The 17,672-nt window shown below is 44.4% G+C and overlaps 1 protein-coding gene across 5 annotated transcripts in view; it reads left to right on the forward strand.

The window, feature by feature from the left end:
* Positions 1-17,672, forward strand: part of SKIC8 (SKI8 subunit of superkiller complex) — a 30,589-nt gene extending 12,917 nt beyond the window's left edge. For all 5 annotated transcript variants that reach the window (XM_075006320.1, XM_075006322.1, XM_075006323.1 and 2 more), the window contains exons 8-11: positions 670-763; positions 6,667-6,759; positions 7,738-7,816; positions 17,227-17,672. In XM_075006320.1, the coding sequence (XP_074862421.1) occupies positions 670-763; positions 6,667-6,759; positions 7,738-7,816; positions 17,227-17,316 (356 nt within the window). In that variant the 3' untranslated portion in view covers positions 17,317-17,672. The remainder of the gene's footprint in view (positions 1-669; positions 764-6,666; positions 6,760-7,737; positions 7,817-17,226) is intronic.

The following is a 17,672-nucleotide window of genomic DNA, read 5'->3' on the forward strand; positions in this document are numbered from 1 at the left end:
CTAGTTAGGCTTAACTGAATTCTTCCTAACAAATCACAGCTTAATTATCCTCAGTGCTAGCAAATCAAGCTGATCTGCTGGCTGCTACTCTCCCTCACATTGGTATTATATTAAAAAGTTAGTTTCCAAAGTTAGAATGAGGGAACACCTTCTTTCTCCTTATAGAATACTGCAACTCTTTAACAAGGATGAAGGGATTCTCTTAAGTAGTTTATGCAGCCCTCTTTTTAGCTTTTCAACTATTTTAATGCTATATTTAAAGATAAGTGACACACAGTATGATATGACTTCTGATCCCATGGTGCTGAATTCTTTTCTGTAGTTCTTACAGTTTTGTTTGTAGTAAGATCGATCTGTACTGTAGAAACATGGTATTTGTATGTGGAAATAAATATACTGTGCCATGTGGGAGATTAATATTCAGGAATCCTTCAGACTGTTTACACTTACACTAGTTGTATTAAGCGTTTTGGGGGTCAAGGGACGAAGTAGTCTCAGAATGAGGATCTTAACAATCATTCAGATATGTAAGCTGAAAAGTATCTCATTGCTTTGTTTTTTCCCCCGAAGAAATTATTCTGGTTTAAATGTTCTTTAATTTTTTTTTTTTTTTTTTTTTTACCAGTTATTATGTATTTACAGATCAACCATTCCTATTTTAAATTTCAGGCCATGCGATGCCTATTCGCTCACTGACATTTTCTCCAGATTCCCAGCTACTTGTTACGGCTTCAGATGATGGATATATCAAAATCTATGATGTGTAAGCTGTTCTTTTGTGAGACGCATGATACAAAACTAATATTATGAGAGGCTGTAGTTTATATGAAATTATCTTTAACAGAATAATCAAATAACTATTTTTGTTTTAAATCCAGTGTTTCAAATTCTAAAACCATAAATCCTGTGCTCTCGGACTCTTTAAAAGGCGCAAGGGTGGATGGCACACCTGGCTTAGAATATTGATGCCTACTTACTATAGTTGGTAGTTGAGTATTCAGATCAACAGCTACAGAAACTGAACGTCGACATCGCTGCTCTCCAGGAAACCAGGCTGGCAGGTGCTGGGTCAGTGAGAGAAACCAACTACACATCCTTCAGAAAGGGCTTGAGTTCAGTGGAACACTGCCTCTACGGAGTTGGATTTTCTGTTTGGAACAGTCTCCTGAAATCTGTCAATATGCCCACAGCTGAATTGGAACGCATTGGCTACATCTACACGTGCCCCAAACTTTGAAATGGCCACGCAAATGGCCATTTCAAAGTTTACTAATGAAGCACTGAAATGCATAGTCAGCGCTTCATTAACATGCGGGCGGCCGTGGCACTTCGAAATTGGCGCGCCTCGCCGTCGCGCGTTTCCTCCAGACGGGGCTCCTTTTCGAAAGGACACCGCCTACTTCGAAGTCCCCTTATTCCCATGAGCTGATGGGAATAAGGGGACTTCGAAGTAGGTGGCGTCCTTTCGAAAAGGAGCCCCATCTGGAAGAGATGTGCGGCTGCAAGGCGCATCAATTCCAAAGTGCCGCGGCCGCCCGCATGCTAATGAAGCGCTGACTATGCATTTCAGCGCTTCATTAGTAAACTTCGAAATGGCCATTTGCCTGGCCATTTTGAAGTTTGGGGCACGTGCAGAGACGGCCATTATGTCCCTGAAGCTCTGCACCAAGTCAGGATATGTCAACATAATCAGTGCTCATGCACCCATGTTGGCGTCGTGCTCCAAAAACAAGAACTGCTTTTATTTTAATCTTCAGAAAGTTGTCGACTCCTTTCCAACTGGCAAAGAACTGTACATCCTTGCCGACTTCAATGCAAGAATTGGACATGACCATGAGTCCTGGCCTGTCTGCCTTTGTCATCACGATATTGGGAAAATGAATGAAAATGGTCAAACACTTTTCGAATTCAGCTCTCAGAATCAGCTCTGCATCACTAATACTTTCTTTAACTTGAAAGAGTGTCACAAGGTTTCATGGCGCCGCCCCAGATCCAGTCACTGGCATCAACTTGACCTTGTACTTGTATGCAGGAAACATCTCAACACCGTCAAATTTATATACACGTACCACAGCACAGATTGCAACACTGATCACTCCTTGATCATCTCAAAGAGACACTTTGACAAGGGAGTGCAGTAAGCTAAAGATCAATATCCTCAATACCAGAGATGCACTGAAATGCTCTGCCTTCGCAGATGATCTCGCTTGCAAAAAGGAACATAAACTTAACCAACAAACCCCTGATGAAACATGGTCCATGCTGAGAGATGCAATATACAAATGTGCCAAATCTGCCTTTGGAACATGTAAATTCTAACAAAGACTGGATAGATGAAAATGTTGACATTCTTAGACCTCTTCTTAAAGGAAAACACAAGGCACATCTGAATAAAGACCCCTTCTCAAAGCACAAGAAATCAACATCAACATGCAAGATCTGCTCTTCAGAGAATCCAGGCAGTGTGTGAATAAGTATTGGGTAGATCTGTGTTCTAATATTCAAAAGGCATCTGATTTGGGTGACTTGAAAATAACGTATGATGGATTGAAGAAAAGTACTCGGACCAAACATTATCAAAGTCGCCCCACTGAAGCACATAAATGGGCAGGTGATCACAGACAAAAAGCTGCAGATGTCCAGATGGGTTGAACGCTACTCAAGTCTTCGTTCCCACGAACGTACCATACCACCTGAACTTGATGACCTCATCCAGACTCTTCCAGAAATGTCTGAGCTAGATGCAGAGCCTACAGAAGAGGAACTTTCTCAAGCTCTTTCCAATTGAAAAGCATCAGGAAACGACGGAATCCCAGCTGAAGTCCTGAAGGCAAACAAAGCTGTGCTCTTCCCTTTCCTCTATGATTTACTCCTAAAATGTCGGAAAGCAGGAGGTGTTTGCATCTTTCATGCCTTGTGGGACATCATCACTTTCTATAAAATCAAAGGCGACACGGGTGACTGCAACAACTACAGAGGCATCTTGTTGCTGAGCATCACAGGAAAAGCCTTTGCCTGTGTCATTCTCAAACACCTGCAAAAACTCGCAGATGGTCTATCCAGAAACACAATGTGGCTTTAGGGCTGGCACGTCAACAATGGACATGATTTTCTGTCTTCAACTACTACAGGAAAAATGCAGAAAACAAGGAAAGCTGTTATTCATAGCATTTGTGGACTTAACAAAGGCATTTGACACAGTTTGTAGATCAGGACTATTCAGGGTATTAACCAATTTTGGCTGCCCGTTGACTCTACTTAAGCTCATAACATCCTTTCACGAGAACATGAGAGCAACAGTGCACTATAATGGATCTACAGTGGAACCGTTTGCAATGAACAGGGGAGTCAAACAGGGATATGTTCTTGCCCTTATGCTTCTGAGCATATTCTACTCAGTTCTACTAAATTGCACATTTCAAAACTCATGCAGCAATGTATTTCTCCACACAAGATTAGACGGCTCTCTCTACAACCTGGCAAGACTCAAGGCCAAAACTAAGGTCAAGAAAGTCCTCATTAGGGAACTTTCATTGTAAATGATGCAGCTGTCATTGCTCATAGTGAAGACATGCTACAGTCACTGATGGATTCTCTGTCCAGAGCTTGCAAGTTGTTTTCCCGTGACAAAAGCATGAAGAAACTGTTATATAACAAGGTATACCTCAGCAAACTAGTGTCATTCTGAATAATAGCCCATTAGATGTGGTTCAACAATTCTGTTACCTTGGATCTGCTGTCACCATAAACCTATCCATGGACAAAGAACTGAGTATCAGAATCAGGAAGGTAGCTACTGTTTTTGGCAGACTCACAAAACGAACATAGAACAATCCTAAACTGACAGTGAAAACAAAGATACTAATCTATCAGGCGCATGTGTTGAGTATCCTGCTAAATGGTTCTGAGGCATGGTCCAGCTTCCATCTTCACTGCCTCTGCAGAATTATGAATATCAACTGGCAAGATAAAGTTTCAAATGCAGATATCCTGTCGAGATCTGTCATAACCAGCCTTATAGTGATCCTCAACAGCAGAAGACTACAATGCCTTGGTCACGTGAGAAGAAGGGATGACGAAAGTCTTCCCAAAGAAATCCTCTTCAATGGACTGTCATGTGGGTTGATAACAACAGGAAGACCAAAACTAAGATTCAACAATACGTGCAAAAACGCTGGGAAAAAAATTCAACATTTATCCAAAATCCTGGGACTCTTGATCATCAGATTGAAATACCTGGTGACAATTGCTACGACAGGGTGCATCATCCTTCCATAGTATATGTGCAAGCCATGCAAAAAATAAAATTCATCTTAGAAGGAGAAACTCTGACTCAAGAATTCATAAATAGACTGACATACGGTTATTGCAATCAACTGTGCAAATCCAATATTGGGCCAATAAGCCATGAGAGAAGGTGCAGACTCAAATACTGCCCATAGATCCTCACTGCCACTGCTAACCACTGTCTCTCAAGACAAAAAGGGGCCATATTATACCTGCCAGCCCCAATATTATCCTGTGTACTTTTTATGTCTACCTTTTGAATTTCTGCTTCATGCCCCAATATGCTGCCTCATTCATTCTTTGTTCTTTTACTCCACTCAAGCCTGTGGCACTCTCCCTATTGCTGGTACCTTTCCTGCCTCTCTATGGCAATATGTTCTTCCTGCTACCTGGGCTTTCTTTGAATTCCTCCAGTCTGTCTTCTTTCCTTTCCACTTTGCAGAAACTTCTCTCAGTCACCCCCTGCATTTGCAAGCCAAGTGAAAATTATTGTGTGCTCAAATCCTGGGCTTTTGATCTCCATGGAGGAGAGGCTGTGTCTCAGATAACAATGGCCTAAGCCCTCATGACATTTAGAACCTGAAGTCAGTGCTTTGAGCTAATGGCCTGACATGACTAGAAAACTAGTGCAACTGTTTAAGTGCTGGTATAACAGGTTTTCCTCAGTTAGCATCCCTAAAGCAGGGATGCAGAGCTTTCTTTTGTGATGGGAGCTGCTGCCCCACAGAAAAATCAGTCAGGGGCCACACAAGGAGAAGCAAAAACCCTTCACTGACATGGTCCCTGACTGAAAAACAAATAAAAGGAGAAACTTTTCTCATTCCCCTCATGCACCGGCTCCAGGGTCCAGGACGAGTATATCTTGTGGGCCACGGCCCACAGCAGGGCCAAAAATGAGGGGTTAAATGTGGGATGGGGCTGCCAGAAAGTGGGTTTAGGGTATGGAATCTGAGTGGGAAGGAGGGTGCAAGAATGGGCTGGGAGTTGGCAGGGGGGCCTCTGGGTGGGAGGGACTGCAGGAATGGGGTAGGGGCATCACCGGGAGGAGTCAGGGTGGGGATGAAGGGTCTAGAAGAGAGGGGTAGGAGCAGAGTGAGAGTCTGGGTGGGAGGGAGGAGGCAGGGGGTCTGGGTGACAGAGGTGCGTCTTATTCGTGCAGTACCCTCATGACACAAAAGGCTTTGTGTGCCCTCTTTCCCACTCCCAGGCACTGCCCTCTGCTGTTCTGACTGGCCTGAATTCCAGTAAAACCTCCAGGTAGTGCTGCAGCTCTCCATCCCCTTTCCCTCACTGGGGGAACAACAGTGAGCTGCAGCGGCACCATGCAGAGCCACTTGCTGCCCCCTGTGCTCGCTCAGAGTCCATGGCCTTGGGCTAGATGCAGCTCTGGCTTCAGCCCATGAGGCTTAGGGCTGCACACCTGCCCTCCTCCTGCCTTGCAGGCCAAATGCTGGGGAGGGAAGCCTTGAGTCTTAGAGGCCTGATCTGGAGTGTGGGCTCCTCACCCCTGAATTCTAATGGATGCAGTACTGTATTTTGTATTAACTGTAGCTGCTGAAAACAGCTCCATAGAAAGAACTTTGTAGCCATCCAGTCTAGAAATGACAGAGCCTGGGTCACTGTGGAAAAGTCCACATCCCAAATTAAAGGTTGTAAGTGCTAAGACAAAAACTGTTTGTTTTGGTTGGTTGGCTTTTTTTTTTTTTTGGTCTTGTTTATTTTTGTTTCCTCCTAACTGGGCTTCTTAAACAGTCAAGAATCCAAATCTATTGCCAGGTTACAAACCATTTGAGTTAACGGACAGATTGATCCCCTTAAGTGAGGCAAAATCCACTTATATCATCTGTTCAAGATCCTTTTCTAGCCTGCCATTATTTGTTTGTCTTAGGATAGCTTGTAAGAACGTGAGTCATGGATCACAGTTCTATAATGGTAGGCACTGTACAGACAAATGATAGAGAAAGTAGTCCTCAAAATTACCTGTTCTATCTGAATTTAGAGCAGAAAGGTCACTTACGTGTAATTCCCAATCTCTATTAAATAATAAGGAAGTGTGCACACAGCACTGTAAGTCTGAAAATAGGTGTCAAGCGTATAACATACTAACTGCTCTTTGAGCAAAGCTGCTACACAGATCTTCTCCAGTGCTCTTATGTCTTTGTTTAACAGGAAAGTGACAGGATAAGAGTCCAAAGAGCATTTAGCAATTATCTAAAAAACACCAGCTGCAACCTTTCAGTGATGAAGGAACAAAATTATTTTAGCTATCCTCATTACAAAATATCGAATGCAAGCAAGCTGTTTCGTCCTTTCTTGGAATCAGCACACAAAATGTAATTTTTATTATAGGGTGTCTAACTCTAAACTTATCTTCCACAGACAACATGCAAATTTGGCAGGAACACTAAGTGGCCACGGATCATGGGTATTAAATGTGGCATTTTGCCCAAATGATACTCATTTTGTTTCCAGGTATTTAGCATTTTTTATTTTTTGTAGATTTTTATGATGAAAATTAATATTCCATGTATAATTGGAAACGGATCACACAATATATATAGAGTGGAACCAGGATACATTGTATTAATGAGTGAAAGAAAGATCTGTTATCAGTTACTGTGGGCCAAATTGATATCCTTATTAAACAGAACAGTGCCTGATATAGGTTGAACCTCTCTGGTCTGGCAACATCTGTGGTCCAGCATGATTTCTAGTTAGCTGGAGGTCCATTTATCTTGGGTGTGGCCAAGCTTCCTGCAGTCCCATAAAGTTTATTTAGAGCCACCAGTCCTGGCTCTCAGCATTTTTGTGCTGTTATTTAGCTCTAATTTACCCCTAAAAGTCTTTGAAGAGATCAGTAAGCATTGGAAGTGTTGTTGGTAATGCTGTTAGACAATATTGACCACCCATGGTTTGGCAAATTCTCTGGTTTGGCACCAGTCAGGAACTGATGGTGCCAGACTGGAGAGGTTCAACTTGTGCAAACAGTCCTGTTGAGATCAGTGTATCATCTTATGTAGTTGAGATAATTCTGAATATAAATAAGGGTATCACAATCTGGCCCTAAATTTTTGTAAAGTAGCACTTAACTAAATGCTTCATCCCACTGTACTATAATGTATTGTAAAAATAACATTTTGATAATATTAACTTTTGGAACAGAACAAACTAGTGAGTTTACTCAGTTGTGCTTTCTTTATCCAAGTAACTTGCTTCAGAGAATTGGTGATTTCTGTGTTTGGAATTCTCATTTATCTTTCGTACTTTTCATGTTAAAATAGTTTCAAATTAAGGCCACTGTTTCTATAACCTGCTGATACAGATCTTCATTTATTTGGTTTTTCACCCTAATTTTGATGTGGGGGTTGTATTGTAGTATCAGATCTTTAGTTTCTTATGGTAATTATGAAATTGGTATTAATTCAGATATTAATGTAAAATATTTTCCAGTTCTTCTGACAAAAGTGTGAAAGTTTGGGATGCTGGAACAAGGACTTGTGTTCATACCTTCTTTGATCATCAGGATCAGGTATATTAAATTAGAACATGTAAATCTATCGAGAAGGCTGGATATGAGAATTATACTAGTATGCAAAAGTCATTTAAGGCTCATCCATGCAAAAGTTTAGTTCACAGCAAGCTGGTATATGAATTGGCTGCACACTAAGGCTACAGTTACACTACAGCGCTCTGCTGACTGAAGTCACTGTCATAAGAGATTTCCTGACAAAATTTCTGCTGACAGAGGGCATCCACATACAAAAGCCAATCAGAAGAGTGCTAGTCTTTGTCAACAGAGCAGCAGGACTGCCTGGCTGCACTCTTGACAAAACAGGCACCTGGAAGCACAGCAGACAGGGCTGCCCATTGTTCTGGATGCCCTGTCTGTTGAGAGAAGCGCCCGCCCGCACCCACGGGCATCAGCACAGCTTTTTTGTTGACAGAATCTGTTGACAGCAGTGTTATGCCTCATGGCTGAGAGGCAGAACACTGCTAGTAAAAGTGCTGTCAATAGAATTCATTTTGTGTATGACCATTCCACCGGTTTTGTCGGCAAAACTCGCTAGTGTAACCGTAGCCTCAGTGTCTGTGAGGACCCTGCTGCAATACATGAGAAGTTTCCCATGTAGTTTAATCTACTCCAGTCTTGAAACAGGTTATGGTGGGGTAAATTTACACCTTTGCTTGTTGCAAACTGTTTGTGTAAGTAGGTCCTTACGTTCTCTGAGTTCACAACTAGCCTTGGGATACTGCCCTAACATTTTAAACCTTTGATAGTTTTTCAGAATTGCTATCCTAGAGTTCATCTTTTTTCTACAAGCTCCCAGGCTGACTTTTTTCCTAAGTAATACTATTAGAGTCTTGGCAGTCTCTTGATAACAAGTAGGACATTTTCATGTCACTCGCCTATTTGTGAGACCATTGATCTCAGATCAGCCTGATTCTGGAGCTTCAGATCTTATCACAGAATGGGTAGGGCTGTTGGTAGCTGTTGGAGGGATGCGGGGCAGTTTCTGATGCTTTTTTCCATCTCTCCTCGTGTGCGCTACAGTGGTGTTATGCTTAAAAGATGCACATGGGATCTTTTTGCGGGGGAAAGGCAAAATGCCACATTTATTGTTAGTACATGTACAGTAATCAACACTTACCATATGTGTATGATATATTACATTCACTTCCCCCACCACACACACACCTTGTGGTTGTTTATAATTACCAAAAGTTGCTCACTCTAATCTGTTGGCCAGATGAATTAGATGTCAGTCTAGAGCCAGGTTCCCTTGATCTGGATCAATGCTCTGATGTTGACAAGATGAAAAGAACCCAGCCTGGTAGTGGTGTACCACATCTTTTGTGTGTTTTAGTCCATAGTTCTGGTGATGTTCCACTGCCCCAGGTTTCTCTGACTCATCACCTACAGATGGGACTTAATCTTCATCTGTGAGTGGGTCATTGCTGTAGAATCTAGTTTGTATTGTTTTTCAGCCGCTAAGTCTTTGCTGTTCAGACAGTGGCTCAAGAGGCTAACTCTTAAATATCCACATTCACACTTGTAGATGGATCTCTATGATTGACTGAGTCGAATGCTTTGGTCAGGTTGATGAAATTCATGTATAAAGCTTGGTTTTGTTCGTGACATTTTTCTTGGAGTTGCTGGGTGGTGAAGATCATGTCTGCTGTTCCTCAGACTGGTCGGAAGCCACACTGGGATTCTGGGAGAATGTCTTCTTAGCTCAAATCCTTGCAAACCAACTCCTGCCACTCTCAGATCTTCCCTGCCATTGCCCAGGGGCAGATGCCACGATAGTTACCACAGTCCAACGTTTTGTCCTTCTTGAAGAGGCTGATAATCAGTGTGTCTCTGAAATGTCATAGCATGTGCTCCCTCTCCCAGATCTTGAGAATCAGAAGGTGGAGTTTTCTGTGGAGCTCTGGCTCATCTTTGAAGACTTTGGCAGGGATTCTATCTAGTCCAGTTGCCTTGTTGCACTTCTTCACTTTGATGGCAGCTGGGAATGGTAGAAAGTGTTGCAAGATCATCCCTAGGCGGTTGCTGAGGGATTTGGTCAAGGGATTCTAGGACCACAGTGGAGGGGCAGTTCAAAGAGCTCATTATAATGTTCCTTTTAGCGAGAAGCAATGGTTTCATTGTCTTTCAAGAGTTGGGTACTGTCCTTTGATCTCGGGATTGATTCCATGATTTCTCAGTCCATAAACACCTTTGATAGCATTGAAGAAACCTCATTGTTTGACGTCTGTGAGATGTTGGAGTTCTTGCACCTTCTCAGTCCACCACTGGTTTTCCAGAGACCTTGTTTTACTTTGGACTTCCACCTTGGCATTGGCATGCGCTTCTGTCTTCCTTGTGCAGTTGATACTGCTTTATTAGGCCCTAAAGCCTCTCCTTTTTGCCTTAGGCATTCAATTTCTGCATCATTCTGCGAAAACCAGTCCTGATGTTTCCTGGACTGATAGCCAATGGTTTCTCCACAAGCTCCAGTGATGGCATTTTTCAGTTGACACCAGTGTTCTTCCATGTCTTCAGGGTGTACTCTCGGCATCTTCCTTTGAAGCACTATCTGGAAGACGGTTTGTCAGATGGGATCTTCCAAGCCTTGTATGTTGATCTTCCATTGGATCTGTTTTCTCTGACTTCTCCGCTTGGTGACAATCCTGATCGCCATCATAGATCGAGTAAGGCGGTGATTAGTCCAGCAGTCATCAGCGCTAGTCATTGCACATGTGAGAAGGACATCGTGCCACTCCCAAGTGCAGATGATGACATAGTCTTTGAGGTGCCAGTGCTTTGATTGAGGGTGTTACCATGAGGTCCTAAATTTGTTTTTCTGTTGAAAGAGAGTGTTCATGATGATGAGCTTGTGTTCCACACATTTTGTAAGGAGGACCACTCCTTTGAAGTTGCTATTGCCAGCTCCTTTTTTCCCCAATGGTAGCCTGCTTTCATGTCATCTTCGTCGGCATCTAGAGTTGGTGTATAGGGTGCCCATCCATCCTGTATTAGCTGGGACTGTCCTTTTTTTAGCTACCTAGAGAGTTTCCCAACTTTTTTTTAAACAAACAGGCTAATTGTCCATATGTTGCAAAGCAGGGACTTGAATTTTAATGAGACAGCTCTTTAAAAAGCAGGGACTGTTTGTTTAAAAAGACAGCTGCAGGAGGTGTCTTGGCTCTTTACACAGATTGTTTAAACATGCTGTTTCTAGAAGTCCCTGGGCTGATGGGAGCCGGGTGGAGGGTGGAGGGATGGAGGAGGGGCATGGGCTCAGCAGCCAAAGTCAGGGTGTGTGGCTGCTGTGCACTCTTTGCTCATGCTGCATGAAAAAGACAGAGGAGGCTCTGTCTCACTTCCCCTCCCCCACACCTGCTGGCAGGTAATGGGATTGGGAGAGGGAGGAGAAAGGGGTGACAGCTGCAGGAGGGCTGCGCTTAGCTTGGTATCCCACAGGCAACACAAACAGGTAAGTCACTGGACCCAGTAAACGGAACCTTGACCCAGGCCAGGAGTTAGATAGGGGACCGTGGGTATGGAGGAGTCATATGTAGGGTGGGGGGCAGGGCTCAGGAAGGCACACAGATGGGAAGAAGGGGACAAAGAAGATGAATCGTGGAAGAGGGCTGGTAGGGCTGCATTAACTATTCTGGTGGCCAGAGATAATAGATTTTGTTGGGTCCCTCGGATCTGGGATGAGCACAAAAATAATGTGTTCAGAATATCAGAGGGGTGTGTTCCAGGCTGAGCCAGAAGGCAGGGGTCTGAGATGGGATGAGGGCGCTCCAGCTAGGAGTGCATGCTTTGAGGTAGAGCCTGGGATGAAGGGCTTGGGTTGTAGCAGGAAGGGGCTCCAGGCTGGGGCCCAGAGGTTTGGAGTGTGGGAGGGAGCTCAGCCTGGGCTGCTGATAGACTGGGGGCAAGTGCCTAGAACCCCAGGCAAATTGAAATGGCCTGGAAGTCTTAGACCCTTTTAAATTGCTCTGGCAGGTGGAACTCCCCACATTTTGTGGAGGCAATCCCCTTTTCCATTCTTCCTCCCTGTGCCTTTCCTCAAAGGCCAGAGCCGTAGCCCCCACCTTTCCGGGGAGGTGGAAGAAGGCTAGGTGATGGGAGAAACGGGGTGGGGATAGGGAATTTGGCTGCTCCACTTTGCATAGGTGTTAATGGTTTATAAGGGAAACAATTTTTTTTTTTAACAAAATGATTTGGAAGTTTTGTAGCTGTCTGAAACTGAACAATATTGTAAAAAAAATCTGTGGTAACTTACTAATTGATGCATGGTAAATTAAAAACTGGAAGACCTTTAACATAGATCCTGTTCATTTGACTTTTCAACTAGAGTTGAATTTCCAGATAAGTTATTTCCATCAAGTTTTAGCATTTGTTTGGGAAGGGGTATTTTACACATTAGGCTGCAGCCCTTATCTTAATCTGGCCCTGCCCTGGGGAATGGGAGAACTAGCTAGACAAGGACTTCAAAGAGTGGGAGGAAAGGGGTGGCCCACAGGCAGCAACTAGGAAGCAAACTTGGCACCGTGGGGTCTAGGCATCTCTGGGATGGAGAGGGGCAGCTGGGCCCAGTGGTTAGATGGGAGATTGTCATTGTTTGGGAGAGAGAAACCCATGGTGGGAGATTTCAGTGGGAGACTGTGGGAGGCAGCATAAGGGCAAGGGCTGAGGATTTCCAAGCCTTCCAGTGCTGTACCTCTCATGGATGGACTGGTGGCAGGTTGGAAGGTTTGGCAGTGGGCTTGGCATGGTGTGTATGAGTATTAGAAGGTATGCTATACTGTAATGAATAGAGCGAGGTATTGAAAGGTGTGGAATAATAAGTTGTCTTACTTTGAAAGCTAAGAGTATAATTTTACCTTTTGTAAATCCACTGGCGCCAGTGAAATTAAATGGAGAGTGGGGGGGAAACTGAACTAGTAGGTTTCACTCTCTTTTTATATTGCTGCAAAAATATCAAATGTCTTACATTGTCACATAACCCAGCTGCAGGGCTCCTCCCTGCTCCTAGCCTCCTGTCTTGCACACACACCCAGCCCTAATTTGAGCAGCTCACTCACATACCCCAGCCCTCCCCCACATACCCGTAGCCCTGATCTGGTAGGCAAATATGGTCACCCTATGCATAAGCACTCATGACAGCTGCCCGTTGGTTTTTGCAAGCTTCAAGTGGAGAGTCGTGAGCAGGGGTCTGCAACTGAAATAGTGTGAAGAGTAATTTTCCAAATTCAGTTACAAAATCACTACTTCAAGCTGCAATGAACATGAATGAGAGACAGTCCTTAATAAATAATGCAAACTATACTTTTTGTCACCCCTGTTTTAAGAACAGAGCGCGCACAATGATTTATACCAGTTAGAAAGTTGTTATCCGCATCCCCAGGCTTTCCCAACAAACCCCACATTCTCTCCCCAGGATTTACCTGCTTGAGACAACCGCCTATCCTGCTGCTCCCTGCTGCCGCCTGCATGTTTATTTTATGGGCTGTTTTAAAGGAATTGATTGATTTCAGCTGGGAGAAGCTGAAAGCCCAGAGTTGGGGGCAGACACTGCAGTGCCCTGAGGCAGGAGGGAGCCACTGTGCCGGATGTGCACCCTGGGCTTGACACAACCACAGCAAGCTGTGCAGTCCAGCCCTGCTTGCGCTGGTTTGAGTGCAGGGGGAGGTTCGAGCAGCCCTTTGCATTGAACAGCAGCTCCCACGTGTCTGGGAAGCAGAGCCCTCTCACCCTCCCTCTGCCAGCTGGTTGCTGCCCGGCATCCTCCTCCTCTTCTCCAGCGTGGCTCCTGCAGGGCAGGCTCAGCTGCCTCTCCTCCCAGTTGTCCTTCCCCAGTGTGCAGCACATGGGCAGCGGCTGGCTTCCTCTTCTGGAGCTCCCTGCTGCTGCTGACTCCACTTGGAGCTCTGGAGGCTGTCATTGCTTAAACAAAAAAAACCGTAAAGCCTGTTTTAATGGGGGGCTTTGTTTAAGTGGTGGCAGCCTCCAAAGCTGCAGGTGGAGTCAGCAGCGGTAATGCTTGGAGCCACAGGTGGCTCCTTAAGGAGCCGCAGGTTGCTGACCCTGGTCATGACACTCATTGATACCAACAGGGACTTCAGAAGGGATCTTCATCAGCTCGTTTTTGATGGCAAATCTTACTCCATGAATTTGTTTTTCCTTCTGTTGGTGTTTCTTTCTAGAAAAGCATGTACCCTCTGCTATCTTCTCTTAGCTGTCCTTCTGGTCTATGTGTTTCTGCCAAGGCATCTATACCGATGTTGAATCATTGCAGTACAATTAGGCAGTAATCACTGTGTGTCTTCTGGGTTGCTCACTGTCTGGGTTGTCCATTAGAATCCAAATATTCCATGTTCTAAAGTTTACCGTTGGTTTTCATAGCATAGAGGTGAACCCACTGGATGCTGTTATCCTGTCAGGGCAGTTGAGGGGGATTATGTTTAGGGCACCTTTTCTAGCTTCCTCCCCATGTGGGGTGAGCAGAACAGATCCTGAATAGGGCTACTCAGTCATGGACGAAGCCGCTGGATTCTACCACCTCAGCCTTTGAAATGGAACAACTGATACATACATCCACCACCTATGTGCAGGTCCATGAATAAAAGCTTCTGCATTTCACAGTCCTGCTCCTGTCGGCATTTGCCACTTGCGGTAGGGCTTAAGTTTAGGAGAGTAGTACGCAGAGGAAGACACCTGTGCATTACTTCTTTTAACATGGGGGGCTGTTGCACTGCAGCCACCACATGGTTCTTGAGGGATAGCAGGCTCAGGTCCAGTGGCATGGGATCCATGACAACTGGAGTCTCCTGCCTTCACAGCCATTGTAGCATTACCCTTGCTATCCTCCACCTGTTCTGCCACTGAGGACTTTTAGGATTGTTCTTCATCTGGACCCTCCACCTTCACCTTTCCACTGCGAGTGACCCTACAGGGAGTATGAGACTCCGTATGGCATCGCTCTCAGGTTCATTGGAACTAGGGTGACCATATTGCCCTAGGCTAAATATGGGACACCCTGTGGAGGGGAGGGTGGTTATGTGGCTGTGGCTGCCAACCAAGTGCAGCTCTGTGGCTACTATGTGCCATGGTGCTCCAGAATGGGGCTGCCACCCCACAGGGGAGCTCCCCAATTGCAGGAGCGGTTGCCCTGCAGAAGTGGTGGTGGTGGGTGTTTGCAGGATGACCCAGGGTGCAGGGAATGGAACTACTGCACTGCAGGGAACCTCCCCAGCTGCCCCAAACCTCCAGGTGCCAGGAACCTGCACCAAGAACTTGCAGGTGCCACTCTCAGCTTCTCCCCAAGTTGTGGGGAGTCAGGAATGGGGCTGCAGCCCAGTTTGGGGAGGCAGGGGTCTCCCTGGCTGGAGGGGCAGCTTCTGTGAGATGACATCCAATTACAATCTTAAAAACACTGCCTGCACAAAATACCCCCTCTTACCTATGGCGTGGCCCCTGTTGGCTCCTTCTCCTGCTACTTCCTGCATACATGGCCAGTGAGTATGTGGTACATGAACTTTCTGGGCAGCAGCTGTGGTTGTTCTAACCTTGGGGAGGGCAGCTCAGTAGGGGGTGTGAATATGGGGCAATTAGCCCTTTTGTTAAAATAAGTCAGGATACCTTCCTGACACCTGAAATACAGAAGTGGACCAGCCAAAACTGGACAGATGGTCACCGTATTGCAACACAAAAGCCCGCGCACCGTGACAAGGTGACGATTCAGAGAGAGACACTTTTTAGAGTACCCATCAAGAGGCACGCTCTGGAGTGGCAATATGGAATCTCATCAGTATGTCAGATCAATAATGTTTTGTGACTGCTGTTTTTGTTCATAGAAAAACAGGGTGAATGTGCTCTCTGTGAAGAAAAAATGGGAGACTGTAAAGAGCAGTGGGGACTGGTGCCTTTTCCCCTAATTATATAGTAAGAAGCCCTGAAAGATTTTGTTTGAGATTTTTTCTTAAAGATCAGGATTATCCACTAATTTTCTGGGAGGCCTTGTTGGAGTAGGAGCTATCAGAATTGGTAGCTGCCTTTAAGACAGGGTGGATGCTAAATCTTTACCAGACCTCTTTCCTTGATAACAATTTGGGCATGTGAGTTTGTTAATGAAAACAAGCTAAAGAGAGAAGTGTATTTAAAATAAAATAAAAACAAATCAACCCTCTTTTCCCTCTTAGGTTTCATTTCCTTGGTAATTTGTGCATTAACGATAGTAGTTATCCCTGTTTCCCAGTCTTTTGAGGATAAACAGACCTAGATTTCTAGCTGTGTTGAAAGTGGTGGTTTTTTAAATTTGTTTTTAATTAAAAGAGATGGTGCATCAGACAAAGGCTTCCCAAAACAGACCACTGAGAAAAAGTCCTTCTGCCACTAGCAGCATAATGTGCTATTTTAAAATTTTATCTCAGACCTTGTTACATGACTAGGAATAGTTTAAGGATGGACCAGATATCTCTAGGGTTTGTATTTAGATTTGTCTTTAAATAGCTGTCTGTGTTTACCTTATACTCTCCATTTCCCTGCAGCCTTTCATTTCTCATGTTTTTCTTCCTCCTTTCCTGAACAGGCTAATGGTTACAGTAAACCCTCATTATGTGGGATTTGTGTTCCTGCAACTCCCACGTAATTCAAAAATTTTCTTGCATGGGGGAGACAGGAACCAGGCTGTAGCCTGATTTCCACCTCCCCTGGGCTTGCAGGAGCCAGAAACTGACCAGCCCACCAGAGTGGCAAGGAGCTGGGAACCCAATGCAGCCTGGTTCCCAGCTCCCCACCTCTTGCTAGATCCAGGAAACTGATTAGTGCACTAGGTCTGGTCAGTTTCCTGGCTGCTTCTCTTTGCCTTCCCCTAGCTGCCCCGCTGTTAGCCTGACAGCCGTGTGGCTGGGGGAAAGCAGGGGGAAGGGGCTCTTAGCTTGCCTAGCTGCCTACAGCTGCAGGCAGCCAGGCAGGCTGACAGCCCCAGAGCAGCTTCAAGTTGTGCTTAACTTGCATTAAAGTGAGCTATGTGCTACTTGAAGCCGCGTATTTTGAGGGTTTACTGTACCGAGAGAACCACACTTGATGAAATCAATTCATATTAGAATGACTATGTTGTACATGTCCCCTTTTGTTCCTGCTCAGGGTCTTTTGAGCTATATGGGTGCAGTGAAAAGATTTATTTGGATTTTCAGTGGTATTTTAGCAATCGGTGCTCTGAAGATGAAGCTAGTGTCTTTTTTGTACAGATGGCAGTCTCCCACTGTGCCTGGATTATCTAAACAGCTGAAACATAAACATTAGTGATGAAGCCATGGAACAGAAGGAATAGCTTTACATTAATAGTAATGAACTTGATACACTTACCCTGAGAAACAATAGCAACTTAACCTGTTGCCAACTTTAATAAGCTATTGTTTGTATTCTTCTATTTCCAGGTCTGGGGCGTGAAATACAATGGGAATGGTTCCAAAATTGTGTCCGTTGGAGATGACCAGGAAATCCATATCTATGACTGCCCAATTTAACTATGCTGATTCAGGGGTATTGTGTAATTTTTATGTTTTATGTACAGGTATTCAGGAGTACTGCACTTCTTTTACGTTGCCGCTTAAAGATGCTTCTGATTATTTGGTTAATGCATTTTGACAGTGCTGAGCTAAATCGTGGACTCTACTGATAAAGCAGAAAAATCAAAATATACACAAAGTTTATATGTATTTCGTTATATTTGGTAGGAAATAACTACCTTTTTAAAGGGAAGAAATAACTATTGCTTTCTCAAGCATTCTCTGGAAATGTGTACACATGTAAAGTAAATGCTTAGTTACCTCTATATTTTTATCCCCTGAACTACATAAATAGATTTGAATCTGAAATTGTT

This window comes from Carettochelys insculpta, chromosome 12, assembly GCF_033958435.1.
Source record: "Carettochelys insculpta isolate YL-2023 chromosome 12, ASM3395843v1, whole genome shotgun sequence".
In the NCBI taxonomy this organism is placed as follows: Eukaryota; Metazoa; Chordata; order Testudines; family Carettochelyidae; genus Carettochelys; species Carettochelys insculpta.